Below are 26,090 nucleotides of genomic sequence, written 5' to 3'. Positions count from 1 at the left end.
ATCTTAAGTTTTCAGTGTTTCGCGACGTTTGCAATTGTTTGTCAAATCCAATTTTCATGTTTTGGGGGATGGCCCAGTCGTCTATGCTGCCGCGATTCGCTGTGCAGAGTTGAGTCCCTTGCCCACGCCAGAAACCTATAATCGGGGGTTCGAATCCCGGTTCGCCCCGATTATGTTTCTAGGTTTGTCAGCACCATACCCATGCTCGTGGGTTTCACCGAAGTGGTAAACGTCTAAGATCTGCATCACATCGAGCTTTCCTCCCACATTAAGCTGACACGCCGTGTTATAACTGAATTACTGTTAAAAGCAGCGTTAAACTCAACTCGTCAGGCGCAGTAACAGAGACAACCGCTCCGTGCATCATTGTTTTAAACAGAAACGCCGATGTTGTCCCCGATGAGCCAACGTCTAAAATTCTCTGAAACATAACTGATATTTGATACAATATTATTTATTTATCAAAACAAGTTCAGTTCTGTCAAGTGTTGAGGTAGGTGTCCACAGAATAATTGAGAAATTAGACACTTAAAATATATTAAAAAGTACCAATGTTACAGTTATTGTTGAGACATTGACATTAAAAGACCCCACAAGACATGAACTTGGCAACTGTGTTACCTTGGTGAAGTCTTTTTTAGAATAAGGAAGATGGTAATGTCATTTCATTTGTTATTTATTAGAGCTGTACTCTTTACTTGGCGTTAACCTGATGAAAGAACAATCATTACCCGTGAGACGGCTGAGAAATATCTAACACATTGTCATTCGTTAAAGGTGCACGTCCTCAATGCATGGAGCGAGTAATAATACTCAGGTGAACATTCTGGGTCAGGACAGATCCGGCCCCGTGAAGATCCGGGGAAGAATAGGTCTTCAGCAACCCATGCTTGCCGTAAAAGGCGACTATGCTTGTCGTTAGAGGCGACTAACGGGATCGGGTGGTCAGGCTCACTGACTTGGTTGATGCATGTCATCCTATCCCAAATGCGTGGATCGATGCCCATGATGTTAATCACTGGATTGCCTGGTTCAGACTCGATTATTTACAGACCGCCGTCATATAGCTGGAATATTGCTGAGTGCGGCGTTAAACAACAAACAAACATACAAACAAACAGAAAAGATCCGAAACACCCTTTCCATGTCGAAAGCATCGAATGCAATGGGGATCGCGTGGTCAGTTGAGGTGAGGTGAATTGGGGATTAACGTCGCGTTCACGATTAATGCACTTATATAGCGACGTGCATGCACGTGTGTTTGTGGCTGCTGGTACTAGGCGGTTTCGGGTAGTCAGGCTCTGTGACATGGCGGAACGGAACATATTTTCCCTGAAGATCCGGGGTAGAATAGCTCTTCAGCAACCCATGCTTGTATGAGGCGACAATGCTTGTCGTAAGGAGCGACTAACGGGATCGGGTGGTTAGGCTCGCTGAGTTGGTTGTTGCATGTCATCGTATCCAAATTGCGTGGGTCGATGCTCATGATGTCGATCACTGGATTGCCTGACTCGATATGCCAGGACTCGATATGTCGCCATATAGCTGGAATATTGCTGAGTGAGGCGTTAAACAACAAACAAACAAACAAATAGAGACTGTGGAGACTCCAGAGCCGAACTGGTCCCCAGTACCCCATACTTGTCATAGGAGCTGCACAGAGAAAGTGAGAATGGTTTTACGCCGCTTCTTCCAGCATTATCAAGGCTGAAGATACCAGTAATGGGCTTTTGTAAATATTGTATTTTTTTTATATTGGACATTATAAATAAAAGCTACAAACCCTTTCCACATTCATAAGAAATTCAACTGCCAAACGCAAAGTCGAGTGGACGATTCCGACCATTTCGTGATCATGTGTTTAAGAATCACTATCAAATAGTGATGATACCAGGTATTCGCGAAAAGGTGAACGAATCCTGTCACAGCAGTGGCATAAAAACATACGGGGCGCGAACCCGGGCCTTCGCAATGATGAGCGAATGCTACACCTGATATAGTTGAAATGTTGATGCTTGTAAGCTACTACCTCTGTATACATACACTGCCGGACAAAAGAAAGTATACCCTCTGTTATGTTACATTGTTTCTGTTAAGATTCGGTAGACGCTCATTGCATTGTGTTTGGGCGGTGATTGGTCTCCAGGAATGTGGTACTACATGTATTTAATGTAAGCAGTCGTCAGGAAGTCACTATATTTAGATGCTAGCGTTGCGTTTTAACTCCCGGTATACCCTGGACTCTCTTTGATGTTCTAGTGCTAGACTGGTAGACTGGCACTGTATAGAAATTTCCAGTGGCTGGTCGGGCTGTATATAAGGGGACAAGAGCGTGTTAACGTTTCTCTCAAGTATGTCCTCACATCAAGACCAGCTTTCGTGTAAGGATCATTCATCACCCCTGATTCCCTCCCTAGCCTATCTCGGAAGCTTGACCACTGTCGCCGCAATGTCGGTGACTAATTATTATTATCACTGACTTTTGCTATCACCGCTGTATTTTGTATTTGACCACTGCCATCATATTATATATTGCCACTGATTATGGTACGACCACTTTATTGTTTGCAGCAGCAATTTTTGTTGATTTGTAAACCTAGTTAATTTTGTAAATAATGCAATTGTTAATTGTTGTTTGTTGGTTGGTTTCACACTAAGTTATTTTACGTACAGATTTCTGGGTTGACATATTGTTTCAATTTGGGAACGTAACAACTCAAAAATTGAATATGAGCACAAACGTACAAACGTACAAACGTTATCAAAACGTTACTATGCTGAGAACAGTCGCCGAAACACTACAAACTTAAGGTCTGGACCATAACTACCATACCCGTATCAAATGCATTACCATCGAAAAACAATTTCTTGTAGTTGGGCTTCCCGGCAGTTTAGATGTAATATTGATGACAGCAGTGTCATGAAATGATGAAATCATTTAAAAACCCAACAAGACAGTCGGACAGGTTACCCATAAATATTGCCTGCCCATCTTCAAGTTACCTGCCCGCATTCAGGCACTCGCTAAAACTAACAGACAAATCGCGTCTTGATTAAGTTGCAAGAAACAATACAAACAATTACTTGAGAATCCTCGAGGAGTAATAATAAGACTGAATACGTAAATGGTGTTAAAATTATCTTTCAGACGGACATCCCGATAGAAAAGTTACCAGCCGGCGGCAGGCAGGCAGTTTTTTCGGACACTGCTTCCGCATGCCACCTGTGAGATTCTGTCAGATAACACATTTTTGCGTCATCTAGGATAAACATATCATTTTAAAAATAATTTGTACTTTGAAATCTGATTGTTCTCGGTTTGAATTATAAGTACCAAGAAGGACAGTACCTGTTAAATACAAATAATTAGTCGAAGAAGAGGTCCATATTGGTCTTTCCTTGACATCGTACATCGTTTTCAATCTCAACTTTGACGATAAAGTTCAGAGTTAGAATATTTATTGATAGGTTTTCAATAATTGTGACATATTCCGTTTGTATATTACCACGTCAAGCCATAAATCGAAAACTACATGTTTTTCCAATCGTCTCATATTGCGACAATGTCACGTGACTCACCAGAGGGCAGAACATATCGGCCTGTGGTGGTGGCCCTCCAATGGGGGCTACGTGGCCTTGGAAACCTTCAGATGCTTGTGTTTCAAAAGACAAGCTTCGGTGAGTCAAGTATCTAAATATTATTCTGAGGAATTTATCCAATCAGATCGAAGATGGATTTCAGCCAATTTGTGCGGTACTCGTGTCACGTGATCAAGGTAGCAGACGTCAAAGTCACCTCCGGCGTTTTTCGCAGCGGGAAAGTTAATTGATACTTCACAAGCGGTAATGCAAGTCCTCCCACATACAAACACATCGCGTCAGAAGCCAGGGCATCGCTATTCACTAACAAATTAAAGAGGCTCCGATTTAATGTTTTATCCGAATCTTGTGATACTTATCAGATTGATGGCCTCTGTTTGAGATAGCAGGCAACTGTCACGCATAGGAAGGCACAGTTGTAAACCTATTGTCCAAATTTACCCTTCAGTAATTAAATCCGCTAGAGAAAATCTTTATCTGGCTCACAAATACAAATTTACAGCCTTTTCATTGATATTTTTGAAAACAGGACGGGGGACCACAATCAACGAATGATTACTCCCCTGACATTTTACGTTGCTAATGTAAGGTTCTATATTTAGCCCAATTCTGTTATCTTTAAAAAGGGGCTAGCTGCTGCCCCTGTCCTTGCTGACTGACCATCGGGAGAGCAGACGGGATACCATCTTATCTATCAACATGTGGAAGGTTAGTTGAGACTTGCATAATCTTCGATAGGATTAACTGTTACTCATGATAATCCAGTCATGATTTAATACCCAAGGTGTTAATCCACTTTAAAAGGTGTGTACAAAGAGCTGTTGAGTGCTTTTCTTATCTTTCGATAGAAAAGTCCATATTTTATTCAGAAATATTAATTGTGAAAACTTTGTTCAGATTGCACGCAATTATGCAATGAATTACTTGAGAGTGGAATATAATTTTGAACTAAATATATTGTAAATGCACGGATGCAGCGTTCTAAATTTATAGATATTCGGATTATGGCAATACATGTCAGGCAGATAGAGGTGTCTGATGTTCTTATAGGTGTAACATATTAAGATAAAATGAAATTCATCTTCTATCCCTAGATTACAAAAATGAATACTTAAATATGCAAGGAGTCTGTCCGGCAATAATTTATTAACTATTCAACCAGATAATATATTCAATTTATCAACACAGTAAACAACCAAACCTTGCAATAGGTTCAAGTTATCCAAGAAGGAGCAAAAATTCTGTTTGCAGGAGTATAAAGACTTTCCATTAGTTGAAACTTGCCAGAAATTTGTGCCATTATGAACAAGTATATCAGTTTTGCAAACTCAGTGGTAAGTGCAATGTGCGACGTGTCAGCGTTTGGGATGTCACGGTCGTCCACGTTTGAACCTCAAGCACATTTTTTTGGAACATTGTTCACAGCTCTCAAGGTTTCGACAGCATTACAAAATCATATAATCAAATTGAAGCTACAGGAGAATCTAAGTAATACATGTATAAAATAGAATTTCACTTTGTCTTGGTGACTAGATTAAAGAACGTGACGAAAATTATATAGAGGTCTGAGAGATATTCATCACATTTCCAGGTCGAGGTGTCATGCGGGTCGTTTTTGGTCCACTGGAAATTTCTTATTTTAAAATTACTGCGAACTTTGAAATATTGTCATGCAAGTTATCGGACATGTTGATATGGCTGTCAACAAGCCTTTCTTCCCATTTCTACACGCCACCATACCGTGCTCTTGGGTTTCACCAAAGTGGTAAATGTCCAAGAACTTCATCACTTTGGGCTTTCCCATCACACCAACTGACACGCCGTGACAAAAAAAAATACTGTTCAAAGTAACCTGAAACTCAATTCATTGACTCACACTTTATACACACCAATTTCGGACTTTTAACACGATTACATTTGAAGGGATGGTTAAAGTAAATTAAAAAGGTCTGCTTTTCAAACTTCAAGAATAAACCTATGTCTATGTCAAAATATGATTTACTACGTTGTACTGTTTTTATCTAGATATCCAAATACGTAAAAAGAACCAAACACATTTCCATGATCATAAGAATGTTCTTCCAAAAGATTCGAACTACATCATGAGCATGTGTTTATGAATAACTATCATATAGTGATAATACCAGATGTTCGCGGAAAGGTGAGCCTTTCCTGTCCCACTGGTGGCATCCGTCACACACAGACATGTTGAGGCAAATCAGCTTGAGGCAGCGAGTTACGTATGTCAAATAGAAAATCTGTTTACGGAAAAAAACTTCTTTTTGACACATTTCAGCCTCCATTTTTCTTCTTCGTGGGTTGTTATAAGTCTAAACATGTTTAATTCCAACTTATATGAATAAATTTAATAACTTTCATAACGATTTTTAATATGTTTACTTATTCAATATATTGTTCAGAAATTGTCGGCCAAATTTAATATTGTGCCCTTAAGAATGTTGGTTTGTTTGTTGTTTAACGCCGCACTCAGCAATATTCCAGCTATATGACGGCGGTCTGTAAATATTGCGTCTGGACCACACAATCCAGAGATTGAAATCATGAGCATCGATCAATGCAACTGGGATACGATGACATGCATCAACCAAGTCAGCGAGCCTGACCACCCGATCCCGTTAATCGCCTCTTACGACAAGCATAGTCGCCTTTTACTTTATCTATTCTACCCCGGATCTTTCCTTTATAATGAAATAAATTAAACTGATGTTGTCATAAATTCTTACTGGTCATAATATTCTGGCTTCATAACACTTTTATACACTTCATACATACATGTGCATATACTACTCAAAAGACGTTAAAGAACACCCGAATTTTTCATATGGCTATAGTTTATCTGTCATGTCAAATAAACTTTGGTTGTATGAAAATATGGGGTGTTCTTAAACTTCTGTTGAGTAGCATAAATAATCATATTTGGTAGCATAAATAATCATATTTGTTATACACCACGCGGGATTGCCAACTCGTTTGCTTGTCGGGGTTAATTTAATCATCGGACACAGGTTATTGACTGGTTTTATCCTGACGAAGCGAATGTTTATGTTCCACCGAAAGTAGGAAACGAACTTGCGTTCGTACCTCAAAGTATCCATTGACTCGTGAAACACAAAAAAACAAGTTAAAATACAAGTGACAGTTGAATGATACACTGTGCATGTAAAAACAATACCACGTATGTCCTCTGTATTTTTAAATATTGTGTTATTATTGAAAGTTAAATGTGTCTATTTGCTTAACAATATCTGATACAAATTCATATTGAACGAAAAATGTATACGTTATATACCTGCTTTAAAAAAATAGACAAAATCCTTTCCATATTCATAAGACATCTCTGCGAAACGCAGAGTAGATTGTACGATTCCGACTATATCATAAACGTTTGTCTTTGAATAATTACTAGGTCCCATGAACATTCCGGGGTAGAAAAGGTCTTCAGCAACCCATGCTTGCCGTAAGAGGCGACTATGCTTGTCATAAGAGGCGACTAATGGGATCGGGTGGTCAGGCTTGCGGACTTGGTTGATGCTTGTAATCGTTTCCCAACTGCGTGGATCGATGTCAATCACTGGGTTGCCTGGTCCAGACTCGATTATTTACAGACTGCCCTCATATTGCTGGAATATTGATGAGTGCGGCGTTAAGCAACAAACAAACAAACAAACGAACTTTGAAATAGTAATGATGCTAGGTGTTTGGAGGTTAGAACCGGAGGTTTTCTTGAAGTAATGGTCAAGTGGCGTCACCCGAGTCTGACCACCCGATCCCGTTAGTCGCCTCTTACGACATACATGGGTTGCTGAAGACCTATTCTAACCCGGAATCTTCACGGTCAGAGCCCCCCTAGTACCGACCCTGTCACTAAACACTAAATTCCCTATACGCTCTCTATCCACTCTCTGCCCGTGGGGTCGATGATGGTTCAAAGAGAAAACTATACGTATAGATACCCCACACAGTGAACGTACATTTGAACACATTTCCCGAGTTCGGCTATATCTCTTACAAAAAATTAGAAAGTTAGACAAATCGACTAATAATTACAGTTGTGAAAATAAGCCCTTTTCAGTTATAGACATTGTAAATTGAAAACAAGCTAAGCATGTAGGGCTTTTATCATCTATAAACATTAACCAACGTTGTCCAAACAGCACAATTACGTCACGCGGAAAGGTTATACTTCTATGACGTCGTCGTGTGAATCAGCCTTTCCCTGCCTTCTCATGCAACACGAAGTAAATTATTAACAGATCCCTGCGCTGTTCCTAGATAAACCATTTAGGCAATGGAATTCAATAAATAAGTTTCGCCACATGGTATAATCTGTAATATTTCAAATAATTCGCTAGAGCTAATGGATAAGACATGTCCTGGGTTGAGCTGGGCACTGATCTCCGCCACATTGCCCATTGACTGGCCTCACTCAATCGCGCTTATATTAATATCACGTGTAATACGTAAATATATAAATTGACCAAGACACTCAGATAATTATCATATAATTTCAATTCCCCCAGAAAATTACATTATTTTATTACAAATGACAAATGTAAAACCTTAAAACGTAAATTCTCCCTACCTAACACACAGGGACGGTTCACCACCCCGTGTATTTGCGACTTACAAAGTAGTTTCGTGTTTGCAAAATCTAAAAAAAATATAAACAAAAGTATCAAAAAATATTTAGGTTCGCGATAATTCATTATCATACATTTAGATATGATTATATACAAAATCAACTTAAACAAAAAATATTCTAGAAAACTAGGAGACCGCTGTTGGAAGCGAATTTGAAAGAATACACGCTGGTCAAGTAACAAAAATGACGCTTTGCACAACGAACAGTCCCGATTGACGAGTTAAATGAGAAATTCACAGTTTATAAGGAAACATTTTCGAAAGAATAACAAACGGCAAGAAGTGATATTAACTTCATAAACGACCGTCTATAATTGTTTTGCCTTGTCAATGTGGACCGATTGAAAAAAGGAAGTCAATAGTTTGTGTACGGGCTGGTCACTTACAAGCTCCTCACAGCGATAGTGTCACACGCTGTGAAGCAGTTTGAGTCACTTACGACAAAGGGGGACAATTTAAGGGGAGGTAACTCTTGTGTGACATAGGTTCTGTCAAGGTGTTATGTTCACTGCAGTGAAATATCAAGAGTCATGGTCACTGCAATGAAAATATCACTTTTCACAACTTCGGAAAACTCAGTCTTTCACACTGAAGTATATAATAAATGTATATATGTTCGTTTTGACTGACACAGTTGATATCGTCGACCTCTGACATTTGTACGATTTGTGTATTTTTTTTAAAACTGGAAAGCAGTTTTCACGTGCAAAACATGGAATTTGTAACGGTTTTTTTGGGCAAGTTTATGACACATGTCGTTTTCGGGAATCATTCATTCAACTGAGCGAATTTTGAAAATCGTCATGGTGGACATGAATCTGGTGAATGACATTCATTGGTGACAAGCACTTCAACGTTGCCGCGATTTCTCGTCTTTGGGCACGATGTTGGCAACACAGTACCAATAGAGATCGTCCACGATCAGGAGACCCCGCTTCACCACAGCAGCCAAGGATCATAAAGTCCAGAAGTAAGTGAAGAACAGGGGCCGCGTTCCACAAAGCGACCGTAGCGCAACGACTGTCGTGCGTCTATGTTAAAATATAGGAGTTACGGTCGCCTTAGCGCTACGATCGCTTTATGGAACGTGGCCCCTGATATTCACTTCCGAAATAGAACTCCTACTGGAATGTACCAATCCATCCCTAGTTCACGTCCCACATCCGAGCAGGAAGGCCCTTGACATTACAAATGACTCCCCCCCCCCCCACCCTCCCGTGTACGCCCCTTTCCACCCCCTACCAAATATTTTAAGAAACTTTTGTCTTTGCTTGTACACAGCAGGCGCCATTCAATATTAATAGCGTTTTCAGTTTCAACAAGTTTAGTAAATGCACTTTCGTGTCACTCGAGTGCTTGGTAGATCACTTTATTGTCAGGTCGGAACGATATTGTTTAAAGACCGTCCTATGGAGGGGGTGCGGCTTTGCGGCGGTAGGTAACAAACAAACATTTATATTTTAAAGAACATTATGAGTGGTGGATGCAACCAGTCGGGCAGGACATGCTCACCCTTTTGCGAACACCTGGTGTCGTCACTGGTTTTCAGTAATTCATATACTTTTCACAGATATTTTGCATTTTATTTGTCTTTTTCTGGCGTTGCCGTTTTTCGTTTACCCCAACGTAATCGACTTTGTGTCAATAACATCCTCAGTGACTACGTTGGCGAGGCGTTGCTTCAGTGACGAACCCCTTTCCTTCTTCAAAGGCGAGATTGGCTGATGGGTGTGTATCGGCGCCGGATTTAGTGTTATTCCGGATGTTGCGTACACTAGGTCAACAGAATCGGTGGAGGAAATGTCATGGTGTAGGGAACAGATAGTTTTCATATGCATGGCTTTCAGTATGATAATGCTCGTCCCCCACACAGTGCGAGTCTGACTTCCTGACAGCTCAGAACATAATACCGTGGTCGTCAATGTCAACGGATCCCAATCAATTGAGCATCTGTGGGATGAGCATACGTCAACATCAACCAAAGCCCAGAATCTGCAACAATTACGGCAAGCTCTTCAAGGAGAATGAGCTGTCATTGTACAAGGTGTCATCCGCAGTCCTTACTCCCGAGGACAGGACCGCCTCCGTGGTCTAGTGGTAGAGCGTCTGCCCGGAAAGCGGAAGGTCCGGGGTTCGATCCCCGCCCGCGTCATACAAAAAGACGTTAAAAGATTGTACTTGTTGTTACCCTGTCTGGCGCTCGGCATTAAGGGGTTAAAACAAGGACTGGTCGGCTCGGAGTCAGTATACTGTGTCTGAGTGGGGTATTCATGTTAAACTGCGGCATGGTATCTCAGTGAGCTAGCACTATAAATCGGCATCAGTCCGGACTAGTACAAGCAGCCACACATACACGTGCATGCACGTCGCTATATAAGTGCAATAATCTTGGACGCGACGTTAAACCCCATTTCACCACCACCACCACCCGAGGACAGTTGTAGGATTCACAACCCCAGTGCTTGAGATAGTGGCGTAACCAACACATACAAAGCATTCTGCTTTTTATGGACCTGAAATTTCACTTGAAATCAGCCAAAACACATTTAAAGAAACAAAATAATTTTGACCTACACTCACGATTCAAATTAAGAATGACCTGACACCAGGTGATCGTGAAACAAGGGCGCATGGTTGATGATGACGTCATCCACAAAGCCATATAAAGAACATTTACTTTGTCATGTTGGTAGATGGAATGTTCAGCAGTGGCTCTAATGTTGACGCATTAAAAGTTTTACCGGTGGGGAAGGATGCTCTCAACTATTTATAATATAATACGTCAAGGTCAGAGAATTAATCAGCCTCGATTTTCTGGCAAACAGGTTCCATTGGCGTAAAAGGCAAAATAGTGGTGAAAATTATATGAATTGATCACTGAAAATCAGTGAGGTGAGGTGAGGTGAAATGGGGTTTAACGTCGCGTCCAAGATTATTGCACTTATATAGCGACGGGCATGTACGTGTGTGTGTTTGTGTGGCTGCTTGTACTAGTCCGGACTGATGCCGATTTATAGTGCTAGCTCATTTAGATACCATGCCGCAGTTGAACATGAATACCCCACTCAGACACAGTATACTGACTCCGAGCCTACCTGTCCTTCTTTTAGACCCTTAATGCCGAGCGCCAGACAGGGTAACAACAAGTACCATCTTTTAACGTCTTTTGGTATGACGCGGCCGGGTATCGAACCCCGGACCTTCCGCTCTCCGGGCGGACGCTCTACCACTAGACCACGGAGGCGGTCCTGAAAATCAGTGATGACAACAGGTGTTCGCGAATACTAGCGTATGAAAACCTGTACACCCTCTGTCATAGACAACATATGCGAGGTAGTTGATATCCAACATGGCCATGGTGTACGGGTTCGTCTGAGACGCTGCAGTTTGCTGTTTAGGCGTCGAGGAAAACCAATTTCTCAAGAGTTCGAATCCCGGTGATAATGTTTCTAGGTTTGTCAACGCTATGGCCGTGCTCGTAGGTTTCACCAAAGTGGTGAACATGTAAGACCTGCTTCAAATCTGGCTTTCCTGCCACATCAAACCGACACGCTTTGATATACAGTAAACTACGGTTATAACGAACTCAATAGGACTATTATTTTTCGTTCGTTATAACCGTAGTTCGTTATAAGCATATATACAGCATAATTACAGCAAATAATCGGGACTAAAAAGTAGGTTCGTTTTATCCATCAGTTCGTTATAATCCTGTTCGTTATAACCGTAGTTTACTGTAATTGAGACATTTTTCAAAGCTGCGTTAAAACTCAAATCACTCATTATAACAAGTGAAATTATTTTCAGTAATTCTAAATTTCCGTTTTGTGCGGACTGTCTCGTTCGTTCCATATTTTACCTTGTCTTAACTGAAGAGCCCATTATCATATAACGTCATTAATAACGGCATTATGCATATTATACGAGGCGACATCATCAAATATCCAGGACGTCACAACGAGTTTCATATAACCCATATATTTCGCTGACAATACCCTACAGGTAATACAAAGAATATTCGCAACACGGAAGCACGGATTATCTATACGTTGGGAATTACAAACATAATCTTATTTGGGACAGATAATCCGTAAATCCGTTAATCCCGACATCGCTAGAATGAATAACGGTCGCAGTTTTCGCCGCCAATCGTGGTAGTCTTGAAGGGAAATCAGTCATGCGGTATTTGTGTAGATTGCATCGGGAATATCTTTAACTCTCCATATGCCAAAAAATATGAGGTGGCCTGCGGGAACTTTATTAAATCATGAAATAAAAGCGACAAAAACCTTTCCATAATCTGCTAAAAGGAGAGACCCCTGTGTTATTCTGACCATATTTTAAGCATGTGTTTATGAACCATTTTCAAATGGCGATGATACAACGTGTTTAAGAAAGGGTGAGCGTATCTCCTCCACATGCCTACCATACAACTTTGAAGGCTATATCAAGGCATTGAAATCTGTAACAATGATAAACAACTTTTGAGAAAGAGCCGTAAGACGCTCGTCGAAATCTTCATAGAAAGAGCATGCTCGATTGTTCCTCAAAAGTTGTGAAATGTAAACACCAAGGGCAGGAGCTGCAGACATATGGCTCGAGATGAAGAGAAGGTTATTGGAAAGTTGAAGTCGCCCCTCTTCTCCTCCAGTCTTGTGGATAGTTTTGTTTTACTCTGAATTTAATAGACAACTGAGACAGGCTTCTGTACCTCGTGAATGAATGCTGTAAGTTCCACGCTAAAGACTCGGGATTTAAACCATTCATTCGGATTCACTCGGGGCAGAACATTCGTAATTCCTCGTAGCTTGTTGGTTATTCTCTAAATCATCTCTAATGCTAATAAATATTAAGTAGAATTCTGTTTTATTAGATTGTACTGCATTTCCGAAAGAGTACATATTGATACACGGGTTGAGTATGGAATCCGAGAAGGGACATCGTCGCACTGTCGCTTTGGTTAATTTTGACACTTTTTGCTTGTCTTTGTGAGGGCGACAATGCAACAATGTCCCTTCTAGGATACCATAGCTGAGTGAGTCGCGTTTAACCCTATTTCTGTCATAGTACGCTGCTGATACAAACCATGTGCTACAATGGTAAATGGTAAATGTAAACTAAAAACACCATCACCCCTGTACCCTCTTGTATTATCGTATTATTCAGACCAATTTCCTCACGACTAGCCGATAACGATTACTGCCGGTAGAGCGCCCAAAAGAGCGGAAGGTCCGGAGTTCGATCCCCGGCCGCGTCATACCTAAAGACGTTAAGAAAAGGTACTTGTTGTTACCCTGTCTGGCGCTCGGTATTAAGGGGCTAAAGGAAGGACTGGTGAGCTCGGAGTCGGTATACTGTGTCTGAGTGAGGTATTCATGTTAAACTGCAGCATGATATCTAGGTGGGCTGGCACTATAAAATCGGCTTTAGTCCGGACTAGTACAAGCAGCCACACACACACGTCGCTATATAGGTGCAATACTCTTGGACGCGACGTTGAGCCCAATTTCACCTCACCTCACAACTTATCTATTTTTAAATAATGTTGGTGTTTTCCAGTTGGGTAGCAACAACCGTTTATTTAGGGTGACTCTTGAATATCCGTATCCAATCGCGGCGCCTAAGACGACTGGGCCATCCGTTAACTTCGGTTTCACATTGTATCAAACAAATAATTGTCCCTCAGTAACACATTTGGGAATGGCGAAAACCGATGACAAACGCACAGAGAGTTATGGCATTTCTGATGTTGATACCTTTGTGTAGATTACACTTGTTTGTGTTGATAAATAGATACGAAAAGGAATATTGTGCGTGTTTTTTTTCTGTTCAGTTTACAGAGTTGCGTCCCTTGGGCACGCCAGAAACTCGCGAGTTTCAATCCCGGTTCGACCCTATGTTTTATATTGTGTTTGTTTGTTGTTCAACGCCGCACTCAGCATATTCCAGGTATATGGCTGCGGTCTGTCAATAACGGTGTATGGACCAGACAATCCAGTGAGTGACATAATGAGCATCGATCTACGCAAATTGGATACGGTGACATGCAAGACACCGGGCTTGACCACCTGATCCCGTTAGTAGCCTCTTACGACAAGCAAAGGTTGCTGAAGATCAATTCAAACTGGTATCTTCGCGCATACCCTATGTTTCTTGGTACCATACACGTGCTGGTGATTTTCACCAAAGTGGTAAACGTCTAGGACTTGCATAACTTCAGGCTTTCTTGCAACATGAAGCTGACACTTCGTGATATTACTGGAATACTGCTCAAAGTGGCGTTAAACTCACCTCACTCACTCACTCACTGTTTAGGATTACACGACTCTTTTATTTCAAAGATTTGTTGTTTTAATACTGAAAGTCGAATGTATTTAACCTTCTGTTTTGAGCTTGGGATTGGAGCTTGCCTATCCCTTACTGAACAAATTCTAAAGAATGCTCAAATGACCTTTAGATGGCACATCCATATCAAACCATTTGAAAGATGTCTTCCCGACGGCTCCCAAGGGAGATAGAGCCTGGTATATCTGACAATCACTGATTAACTTAGGTGCCATTGCATAGTTGCGAAGCTTGCTTATAGTGTGGCTACCACTATTTCCGATGCTCAATCCACATGTATACAAGGGGGGCGTGTAGATAGAGTGTTGAGTCTTTGTTGTACACTGCAACGTACCTTCACACTGTTGTGCCAGGGATGTCCACATCTCAGCATCAGCACAAGCACCAGCACCAGCACCAGCACCAGCACCAGCAGTGAAGGTGAGTGGGGCCATCAAATCCCTGTAGTCCATATAGGTACCACATGCGCAGTGCGTACGCGGACATAGTTGGGTGCGCTGGGGGTGGGGGTTGTTGTTGGGGTGGGGGTGGAGTAGGGGTGCGTACCCCCTCCTTTTGCAGCATACCATTTAGGTGGGGTAAAAAAACCAATTAAATTGTTTTAGTGGCGAGTATTAAAAAATATAACTTATTAACTGACTATTCTTTTCGCAATTTTTTCCCCTATTTTTATTTAAACTGCCCCCTTTCCGCTCTCCTTTCCATAAGCTGTATCCCCTCTTGAAGTGCGCCATATATGAATCACTTTGGCAATTTTACAGTCATGCTTCCTTGAATTAGAAATTGCACATGTTACCAAACGTTTCCTTATTAAGATAGTGGGGAGTTGTGAAGTCAGAAATATTAACTGGTCGACATGCCGGTTTTTATTTACCATTACGGCGTAACACAGTTCTGTAAGTTTGAAAACAGTAAAATTAATGTATTGAAGCGATTATGGAATTAACTATAATACCACAACTTGTTTTATGCGTGTGCACTTTATAATAAAAGCGACAATGTCTTTCCATATTCAATAGACATTTCTGCTAAAAGCGAAGTCGATTGTAAGATGACGCGATAATGCAGTAAACATTATCGGATAGAAATAATGAACTTATTAATATTAATATATGTTTTTCATCATTATTTATTGACTATGCGCGTGCTATATCGTAAAGTGGCATTTTAGGAGCTGTAGTGTCAATGGAGACAGAGGTGACAGGTTGATTTTAACGTCTTTGCAGACTGTATTTATACTGCGTGAGTCATTCATGTGCCGCCGTAGCAGAGGTTGACAATTACACGGCCTCAAATCAAACAATACGGGTTCGTACCCCGCTGGCGACACCTGTTTTCGGGGAAAAGCTGAAATTATTCGCTTGTCAGTAAATGTAAAAAATAGTTCCGTCTGTTCCAAGTGGAAATTAATTGAAATGTTGGTCCAAGATAATGTATAGTTGACAAACAACTCTCCATTCCTGAAAAGTAATGGAGCGTTCAAACAAAAGAATGACGTCACAGATGTGTTTTAAGCATAGACAATCCCAAAAGGCCGGCAATCCTGGTGGTCTATCCCCGTGCAACGATATCGCAGTTACCCCCAAAACTCAATTCTTGTGTTATTTAGCAAAAGTCAGCATAAATTGGCTTCACACATTGTACCCATGTGGAGAATCGAACCCAGGTCTTTGACGTGACGACAGAACGCTTCAACCACAAGGCTACCCCACTGCCCTCGAGATTCCGGACTAACGAGGATTCGCTATGTAGACCTTTCCTTTATATAAAATAAAATGATTCTTGACACTTGGATATGCATAAAACACTCTTTTTTATTCTATTTTGGAATACCAATGACATGTGTGTTAATTGAAATAAAACACATATACAGATTTGTGAGTCATCATCAAGTCGACGTCACAATCGTCCATCTCGTCTTTCAATCTTGAAACCAAAAAAGAAAACGCGACTTGCGAAATGCAGAACATTGAAATGACTATTGTTTTCCTTATGCATATATACAAGCCTTTTAAGCACTTCCTATATTCCTATATTCGTTCACTGAAGCTGGACAAGTTGCGTGGAGGGCATGGAATTGTGTCAGCCTCGATGAGTTTTTATGTTTCATGTGTGCGATAATAAAAAACAGCTACAGAGTTGCATCAGTCATCTAGTCTGTTCCTCATCAGTGTAATTACATCCCCAAACGCCCCATTAAACATTGGTTAAAGTCACTTCAGAGGTTAGGAGCTCCAAACACGTCACTTGACATATCGCTTAGTATTCGTCTCAACATTTTAATGAAGGGTTTATGGTTTAGTGGAATCTATTCTCTGCCCGAGAGACACTGCTGTCTGTTTAACTGCCAATCAATTCGAAACAACTGTATATGACGAAGCTGAATAGGTCATCACGACGCATGCGATATATGTGAGTGAGTGTGTGAGTGAGTGTGTGAGTGAGTGTGTGAGTTTATATCATTATAATATCACGGCGTGACATTTCTGTTTTGGAGGAAAACCCAAAATGTGACAGGTCATAGATGTGAATCACTGTGAATACTGAGCAGATGTGCTGATAGGGCAGACATGACAACCTGGATGTGTCGTGGATTGAAAGGCATGATCAGCGGATCCTGGCATATCTAAGGGATACAATTCTAATAAGCTTGTTTCTACTAGATACCATACATATTGAAATTCAAATTGAATAAGTCAAATCTACCTTTACAAACGATGTATACACGTTATCAGCAGATAAAGTGTATGCTTGTCTTTGCTAGTGTATTTCGCATTGCTAGTGTATTTCACATTTCTAGTGTATTTCACATTGCTAGTGTATTGCACATTTCTAGTGTATTCCACATTGCTAGTGTATTTCACATTGCTAGTGTATTTCACTTTGTTAGTGTATTTCACATTGCTCTAGTATTTCACATTTCTAGAGTATTTCACATTTCTAGTGTATTCTACATTGCTAGTGTATTTCACATTGCTAGTGTATTTCACTTTGCTAGTGTATTTCACTTTGCTAGGGTATTTCACATTGCTAGTGTATTGCACATTTCTAGTGTATTTCACATTTCTAGTGTATTCCACATTGCTAGTGTATTTCACATTGCTAGTGTATTTCACTTTGTTAGTGTATTTCACATTGCTCGAGTATTTCACATTTCTAGTGTATTTCACATTGCTAGTGTATTCTACATTGCTAGTGTATTTCACATTGCTAGTGTATTTCACTTTGCTAGTGTATTTCACTTTGCTAGTGTATTTCACTTTGCTAGTGTCTTTGACATTGCTAGTGTATTGCACATTGCTAGTGTATTCCACATTTCTAGTGTATTTCACATTGTTAGTGTATTTTACATTGCTAGTGTATTTCACATTTCTAGTGTATTTCACTTTGCTAGTGTATTTGACATTGCTAGTGTATTTCACTTTGCTAGTGTATTTGACATTGCTAGTGTATTTGACATTGCTAGTGTATTCCACATTTCCAATGTATTTCACATTGCTAGTGTATTTTACATTGCTAGTGTATTTCACTTTTCTAGTGTATTTCACTTTGCTAGTGTATTTCACATTTCTAGTGTATTTCACTTTGCTAGTGTATTTGACATTGCTAGTGTATCGCACATTGCTAGTGTATTCCACATTTCTAGTGTATTTGACACTGCTAGTGTATTTCACTTTGCTAGTGTATTTCACTTTGCTAGTGTATTTGACATTGCTAGTGTATCGCACATTGCTAGTGTATTCCACATTTCTAGTGTATTTGACATTGCTAGTGTATTTCACTTTGCTAGTGTATTTCACTTTGCTAGTGTATTTGACATTGCTAGTGTATTTTACTTTGCTAGTGTATTTCACATTTGTAGTGTATTTCACTTTGCTAGTGTATTTGACATTGCTAGTGTATTTCACTTTGCTAGTGTATACTTTAGTTCCCTGCGATTGTCTCGTTTGTATGTATCATTATTAGAACTAGGACCCGTGAAGATCCGGGTTAAAATAGGTCTTCAGCGACCCATGCTTGCTGTAAAAGGAGAATGTGCTTGTCGTAAGAGGCGACTAACGGGATCGGGTGGTCAAGGCTCGTTGACTTGGCTGATACACGTGATCGTATCTCAGTTACGTGGATCGATGCTCATGATGTCAATCACTGGATAGGCTGGTCCAGACTCGTTTATTTACAGACCGCCGTCATACAGCTGGAATATTGCTAAATGCGGCGTTAAACAACAAACAAACAAACAAATTAGGCGTTTACGGCGTTCATAATTGAATTTCCGGATACAAAGTTCCAGAGAAATACTGTAACTACTTTTTCTTAACAGATCATCACCTTACTGTCAAGCGTAGAGGTGAGATGAAAGGGGGTTTCACACTTCCATAACGACGTGCATGCACGTGTGTGGGGGCACGGGCACGGGCACGGGTGGCCCAGTCGTCTAAGGCGCCGCGATTCGCCAGAAACCCATGATTGGGGGTTCGAATGCCGATTATGTTTCTAGGTTTGTCAGCACCATACCCGTGCTCGTGGGTTTCATCGAAGTGGTACACGTCTGAGACCTGCATCACTTTGGGCTTTCCTCCCACATTAAGCTGTCACGCTGTGATATAACTGGAATACTGTTAAAAGCGGCGTTAAACCAAACTCACTCACTCACTCCTGAAAGCGGAAGAACATTATTGTAAAGACAAACTGAATAAAAGAGATCCAAGCGATTTGGATGATCCATGCAAGATATATTATCATTTCTGGTACAAGTTAGGGACGATAGTAGAAGCTAATTTCCTTGGAACATTCGGTTCGTTACAAACATTGGTAAAACTAACATGTGAAGCGACACAGACAAAGCGCCGTAAAATATAACCCACTCACTTACGATGCACATAAACCTTTTGAAACATCATTCTGTTCTTAAATTGTGTGTTCTCTGGGATCGATGAAGCAATACAATGAACAGTGGATTTAAGCTATCTAGTTTGTTGAAACCTCTTCACTTTATTTCAGCCTCGATAAAAACACATTTCTTAAACACAAAGTAATCTTCCATGCGTCAAGAAGATATAGTATGACGTCAGATTTCTCTTTTATTACGTCATCGTGACACCATGTAACAACAATTGCTTAACGTTTTCCCACTGGGTAGTGAAGTTCTGAAATAAAAATAATTCCTAAAAAAAACAGGACACAACTTTCTTTGAAGCGAACGTCTAGTGTTTAGTTATAAAAGAGCAAAAAAATGAATAATATATTTCAGTTTTTAAGTCATAGTAACAAGACAGGTCAAGCTTCTGATTACGTAAAGTACGCACGTATTATGTATTTTATTAATGGAATAAAGGACATACGATGATGCGCAAATCTACGTAAAATGTTTAGCATGTTGTTCGTTATGACATGCCCCGGATGTGTACACTGGGTGACGTTCGTTTGAGTACTACTTAACACTTGACGTTTTACACGCAATTATTTTCATTTTTTGTTGAAACACTCTAGCACCTTAGTCTGTTATGTTTTGTGAAGGAAATCCAATTTCAGTAAATTTACTTCTAACTGATTTCAGAGCCGATATCTATTATCAGCGTTTTGCTTCGTAAATCTCGAGTTGATAGCCTGTCAAGATGTAACGTAGATTCAGTCGGTCAAATCGGACAACCGTCCTCACTCTCGTCTCGCCCTCCCGATCGACAAGAGCGTCATCGTGTTTTGTGAGAAAACTAGCGCTGTTTGGAGAATAGACCCTGTCTTTGAACCATATTGCTGTTGACACGCGGACTTGTAAATGAAGTTTTAGAGCTCCTAACAGCGCCAGATCAAACGAGCCTGATGAAGTGAGCAAATAGCCACGTTCATTCACAATTGCGCGGAGTAATATGGAGAAGTGATGTGGCAGACCATTCTAATCGATAAATCAAAGAGCGTAAAGGTTCCGAGTGTCACACTGCACACAAGTTGTTAATCACTCAAGCGCGTTTCTTTATCCTTGACAACTAATGATCTTGATCTCTCCTCTTTTACTAGAACCGGGGAGGGTGGAATAAAGATAAGTGCAATGTGGTTTTGTATGTTATAGAGGTTCCGTGCCAGTGGTAAAGTTGTTATCTGTTGGAATCTTACCTCAACAGAACGGAAGGTTAGCTGGTGCGAAACCGTTCACAACATATTATTCACTCTAGCACCAGGAATACATTATGTTTTAATAGCATGTATTTATTATAATGAAACCTAGCAGTAAGTATACTCATCTAGGAGTCAAGGGATAGGTGTTTCTTCTTGGTTGATCATGCATTATTTCGCATTCCCAATTATCCATAGATTTATTTTCGCTTATTTGTTTTGCGGCTATGGAGGAAAATCCAAAAACTGTTTTCATTAAATAATGAATGTTTGTGCATCTGGTGCCGTAGTGTGAACAGTTTGTAATGTTAGGTGTTAAGTTGCAGTGCCACCCCAACAAGAATACAACAGAAATGTCTTCGTTCAGCGATCTTCTTGGTCAGGCATCTGTGTCTTAAGTTGATTTTGATTTGTTGAACTTTACCGATAAAAACACTCATGCTAAGTTTGTTAGTGGGGATGACAGTCATCCATGTAAAATGTTGGATGCTGTATACTACTACTACTACTACTACTACTACTACTACTACTACTACTACTACCACCACCACCACCTGCACTACTACTATTACTACTACTACTACTACTACTACTACTACTACTTCTACTACTACTACCGCTGACTTGGTTGATGCATGTAATCGTATCCTATTTGCATGGATCGATGCTCATGATATCAGTCACTGGATTGTTTGGTCCAGACTCGATTATTGACAGACCGCCCTCATATACTGGAATATGCGGCGTTAAACAACAAACAGACAAATTACTACTACTACTACAACTGATTCGTTTTTGATTACCTGGCTTATATATTTCACGGAATTCAAAATAAAATAAACAAATAAAGGGTTTCTTTGAAGGGAACTCGGTCGGTGCTGTGAAATGAAGGAAATTGAAATACAAAATAGAGAAAGAGGAGAATTAGAAGTAATTAGAAGTCAGATCCTTTTCCATATTGTCTTACTTTTGTCTTACTTTTGTCTTACTTTTGTCTGACTTTTGTCTGACTTTGACTGGATGGCGAACAGATTCGGTGTTTATTTGACGTACCTATGTCGTATCCGTACACCAAGGACCTAATGAGAACGGCCATGCAGTCAACAAGCATCTGATACTGTGTCAAGTGTAAGTCAACTTACATTGAGCTATATGATAGGGGGCACGGGTGGTCCAGTCGTCAAAGGCGCCGCGATTCGCTGTGCAGAGTTGTCATCCCTTGGGCACGCCAGAAACCTATGATTGTGGGTTCGAATCCCGGTTCGCCCCGATTATGTTTCTTGGTTTGTCAGCACCATACTCGTGCTCGTGGGTTTCACCGAAGTGGTAAACGTCTGAGACCTGCATCACGTCGGGCTTTCCTCCCACATTAAGCTGACACGCCGTGTTATAACTGGAATACTGTTAAAAGCGGCGTTAAACCCAACTCACCCACATATAGATAGATTGCTTGTTGTTGTTTACGCAGCACTCAGCAATGGTCCAGCTGTATGATGGCGGTCTGTAAGTAATCGAGCCTGGACCAGACAATCCAGTGATTGACACCACGAGGATCGATCTCCGCAATAGGTATACGATGACATGCATCAAGACCAATTGTAACCCGGATCTTCATAAAAGATAGATGTAACAGATACTGACAAGTCGACGGTGTGGACGTCAGTGGCTGACTCTGTCGATAGAACATGAAATCTGGTTCTTAAACAGGACAGCAGGATGGTTGCACTATAATAGTTACCGTTATTACGACTATGAATTTTATAACCAAGGACTTTTAAGACAACACATTTCAGTTACGTATTTGGACAAACACAGCTTACAGTTATTTGACCTGAGCTTACAAAATGTCAATCACCTGGCGTTACATCACATACATGCGCAACATATAACGCTACCTTTAATATCTGTCCCTACTCCGCGGTCTGCCAGCACTGAGCGCATGCTTGTGTGTTCCACAACAGTGGTGACCTTCTACAACCTGTGTGGTTTTAGACATTCTTCCAATATTATGGCGACGCGTAGTGATAAAACAGAATTTATGATGTTGCGTTAAACACTCACTCACTCACTCACTCACTCAGAGCTGTAGATGCACAGTGTAAGCGTTATCAGTTCGGAGATAATTCTTTGATGAATAATGAGGTGAGGTGAGGTGAAATTTGGTTTAACGTCGCGTCCAAAATTATTACACTTATACAGCGACGTGCATGCACGTGTATGTGTGGCTGCTTGTACTAGTCCGGACTAATGCCGATTTATAGTGCTAGCTCACTGAGATACCATGCCGCAGTTTAACATGAATACCCCACTCAGACACAGTATACTGACTCCGAGTCGACCAGTCCTTGTTTTAGCCCCTTAATGCCGAGCGCCAGACAGGGTAACAACAAGTACAATCTTTTAACGTCTTTTGGTATAAAGCGGCTGGGGATCGAACCCCGGACCTTCCGCTCTTATTTGTTCTCCTTCTTGTTGTGTTAGTGTAACAAGATACAACTTCTGCTGGTGTAAGCAGGGTTCTGTCACATGAGTGGGCGAGTCAACAGGCTATTCCTATAGGCAATATTCCATTCAAGTCACGGACAGGGGACATACGCGGTTTCCGAGTGGGATGCAGGATAGCCCCCACCCCCATCCCACCCCACCCCCAAGCAATACAATCAAGTTGACTTGTAGAAAACAATATGAATAATGTATTTGGTGTCATGCCTTCAAAATACAATCATTATTTCACTTACCCTTTACCATCAAACACAAATTATTTCCCGAATTATGTGCCATTTAAAATAATATTTTAAGTGCACTCCCTACTCCTCCCCCCCCCCTCCCCCCCCCCCCCCCCCCCCCCCCACCCACCCACGTGGAGGAATCGAGCCAGGGTCTTTGGCACGAAGTGCTAAGGCAACATGGAGATGTACATGATTTCAAATAACTAGACTGAAACCGTCTGTTATTTCACATTAAGTCACCGAATTTGTCATTCATAATACTTTCCATCCTTACACCATTTGTTTATAGACACCATTACTTTCCAATGTTATGCCAGCTTAGTGTATAACGTTGAATAAGCAGCAACGCTGAACTATTGTGTATTGATAGTAAGCGTCCAAACGCGTTTCGGAGACAGCTTTAAATGATCTGTCTCATTCGAATTCTTATGATTGTCTAAGTTTCCAAAGACTCATCTTGTTGACATGCTCAACAGATCTGGAGACGAGGCTCGTGGGAGGAGGAAGTGGAGAGTTTTCGCCTCTACACTGGAGAGTTCCCCGGCCCTCTTATCGATGATATGATTAGCGGAGACTAACTCCCCGCAGTCCTCTGGGCTTGTCAATGCACGAGCTTGATTAATGAGCCCCCCGCAAGTTTTATCTCTTTAAAAGGAGCTCTCACTAGAAGCTCGGTCGTTGCACGGAGATAGGCGAACAGGGTTGCGGGCCTTGTGGAAGTTTATATGCTTAAAGACCAGGAAGTTTGAGAACACCGGTCCACCGTCTCCATCCTCACACCTGACACTAAGGCCCGTACACAGAAATTGCATGTAAGTTGTTATTTTCTCCTCAAAGATGCGTTCCACGTCTTTTTTCATGTAATATTTGACGGTTAATGTTTTGGCTTTTGAAAAGTAACTGCCATTTCGAAAAACTGACATGATTTGGCAAATAGATACATTGAGACAGGTAACGTCCTGATGTACTGTGTGTGCATCTTAGAGAGCGCAAGGAAAGTATTGCCGATGGAATATGAACTCATTTTGGGTCTCTGACCAGGGTTTTCTTTAAATCAATTGTAGCTGATTGTAATATGTTAACAGTAAACATATACAATAAGATCCTGTCAGTCATCTATCTAGTTTTTCGAAAAGTAGTTGTCTTCTTTGAGACACATAAATTGATTTCTTTTGAGAAGTGACGGCCATTGCTTACAGTTAAGCTTTTCAATCAATAATTCACCATCAAAGGACTGGTAACGTTATTCCAGAAATTATGTGGGGACATTCGGAGGATTTAGTTTTCAGCGTGATAATGTGCCATACTATAAATTGTAAAATTCCTAGAGTTTTCCCATCTATATAATCACTAGCACTTATTGGCTGGGTAAAACAATGTGTCAATGGAGCCGCTGCCGGTAAATCAGGACTGAGTATCTTTTCGCGAACACCTAGTGTGATCATTCATTTTCAGTCATCTATTGACATAATTTTCATTACCAAGTTTGCCTTTTATGCAAAAAGGAATTTGTTTCGACAGATATTCGAGACTGAGATTTCTCTGGCGTTGAATGTATATAAAAAAGTAAGAGGACATTTCAGTAAATGTAAATGCCTTTTATGCAATATGGAATTTGTTTCGACAGATATTCTAGACTGAGTTTAATCTGGCGTTGAATTTATGTAAAACAAAGTAAGAGGACATTTCAGTAAATATTGAACAAGACGGTTTTCTAGATTTAGTATGGACCAATTGCATATGTATATCTATAAATCTAACTAATGTATACAAGAAGAACAGACTCTCCGTTTATCTAATCAAGTACTTATATTGAGACCATCCCTTAATTATTTGTTTTCACAAGCTTTTTCATCCATATATAATGTTAGCACTACATTGCTTATGGGATATAATGAGGTGCTTATTCCGAATGAACCTTGTAGAATTTCTTTTGTAAAATATTTCCAAAACGACACAAGTAAGATAACGTTTGTTTTATTTGTTTGTGGTTTAAGGCCGCAGCAATATATATGCCAATTACACGACGACGATCTGTAAATAATCGAGCCTGGGCCAGACAATCCCGGGATTGACACCATGAGCATCGATCCTCGCAATTGAGATACGATGACATGCAGTCAACCCAGTCAGCGAGTCACGTTTCTTGGGATCTATTCTATCCCAAAACCTACATTAAATAACTAAAAACATTCCTCTGAAATGTTTTGGTGGAAGGACTCATGCCTTTGAATCGATCAGAATCCTTGGAGTGTTTTTCAACCAAACCTATTTTACTTTTTAAAGGTTAAACGCACAAAACCGTAAGCAGTTCGTGTTGTTTGTTTTGCGAAAATTGGTTCTACGTTCCATGAAAACTTGCTAGGAAACACATTAAGAAAAAAGAAAGCGCATAACGAAATTCTGTCGCCTTGATATTGAATTTATATTGACTTTATAAATGTAAATTAGGTTTAAGTTTGAATATTGCATTTTACCATTAAAATTTGTTTCCGTGGATAGTTCTTCAAGAGGAGGTATCTTAGACATTATAAGCCTGTTGTGGCTGGAGTTGTTACCTTCATACACAAGTGTCAGGATGAACAATAAACAGGAAAGGTCTCGCACAACATTATGCACTGAAATACGTTCATACCATTGTAA

The 26,090-nt window shown here is 40.5% G+C and overlaps 1 protein-coding gene across 2 annotated transcripts in view; it reads left to right on the top strand.

The window, feature by feature from the left end:
• The first annotated feature begins 4,224 nt into the window (after positions 1 to 4,224).
• Positions 4,225 to 26,090, top strand: part of LOC139465303 (abdominal ganglion neuropeptides L5-67-like) — a 43,767-nt gene continuing 21,901 nt past the window's right edge. Inside the window, exon 1 of one of the 2 annotated variants that reach the window (XM_071246987.1) lies at positions 4,225 to 4,308. In XM_071246987.1, the coding sequence (XP_071103088.1) occupies positions 4,300 to 4,308 (9 nt within the window). In that variant the 5' untranslated portion in view covers positions 4,225 to 4,299. Of the gene's footprint in view, positions 4,309 to 24,026; positions 24,260 to 26,090 lie in introns of those variants that run through there. The other variant, XM_071246988.1, reaches the window with a different exon arrangement.

Source organism: Haliotis cracherodii, unplaced genomic scaffold (assembly GCF_022045235.1).
Source record: "Haliotis cracherodii isolate W230 unplaced genomic scaffold, xgHalCrac1.p SCAF_18, whole genome shotgun sequence".
NCBI classification, from domain to species: domain Eukaryota; kingdom Metazoa; phylum Mollusca; class Gastropoda; order Lepetellida; family Haliotidae; genus Haliotis; species Haliotis cracherodii.
Note: the sequence above shows the minus strand (reverse complement) of the source record. Positions and strands in the feature narration are given on the sequence as shown.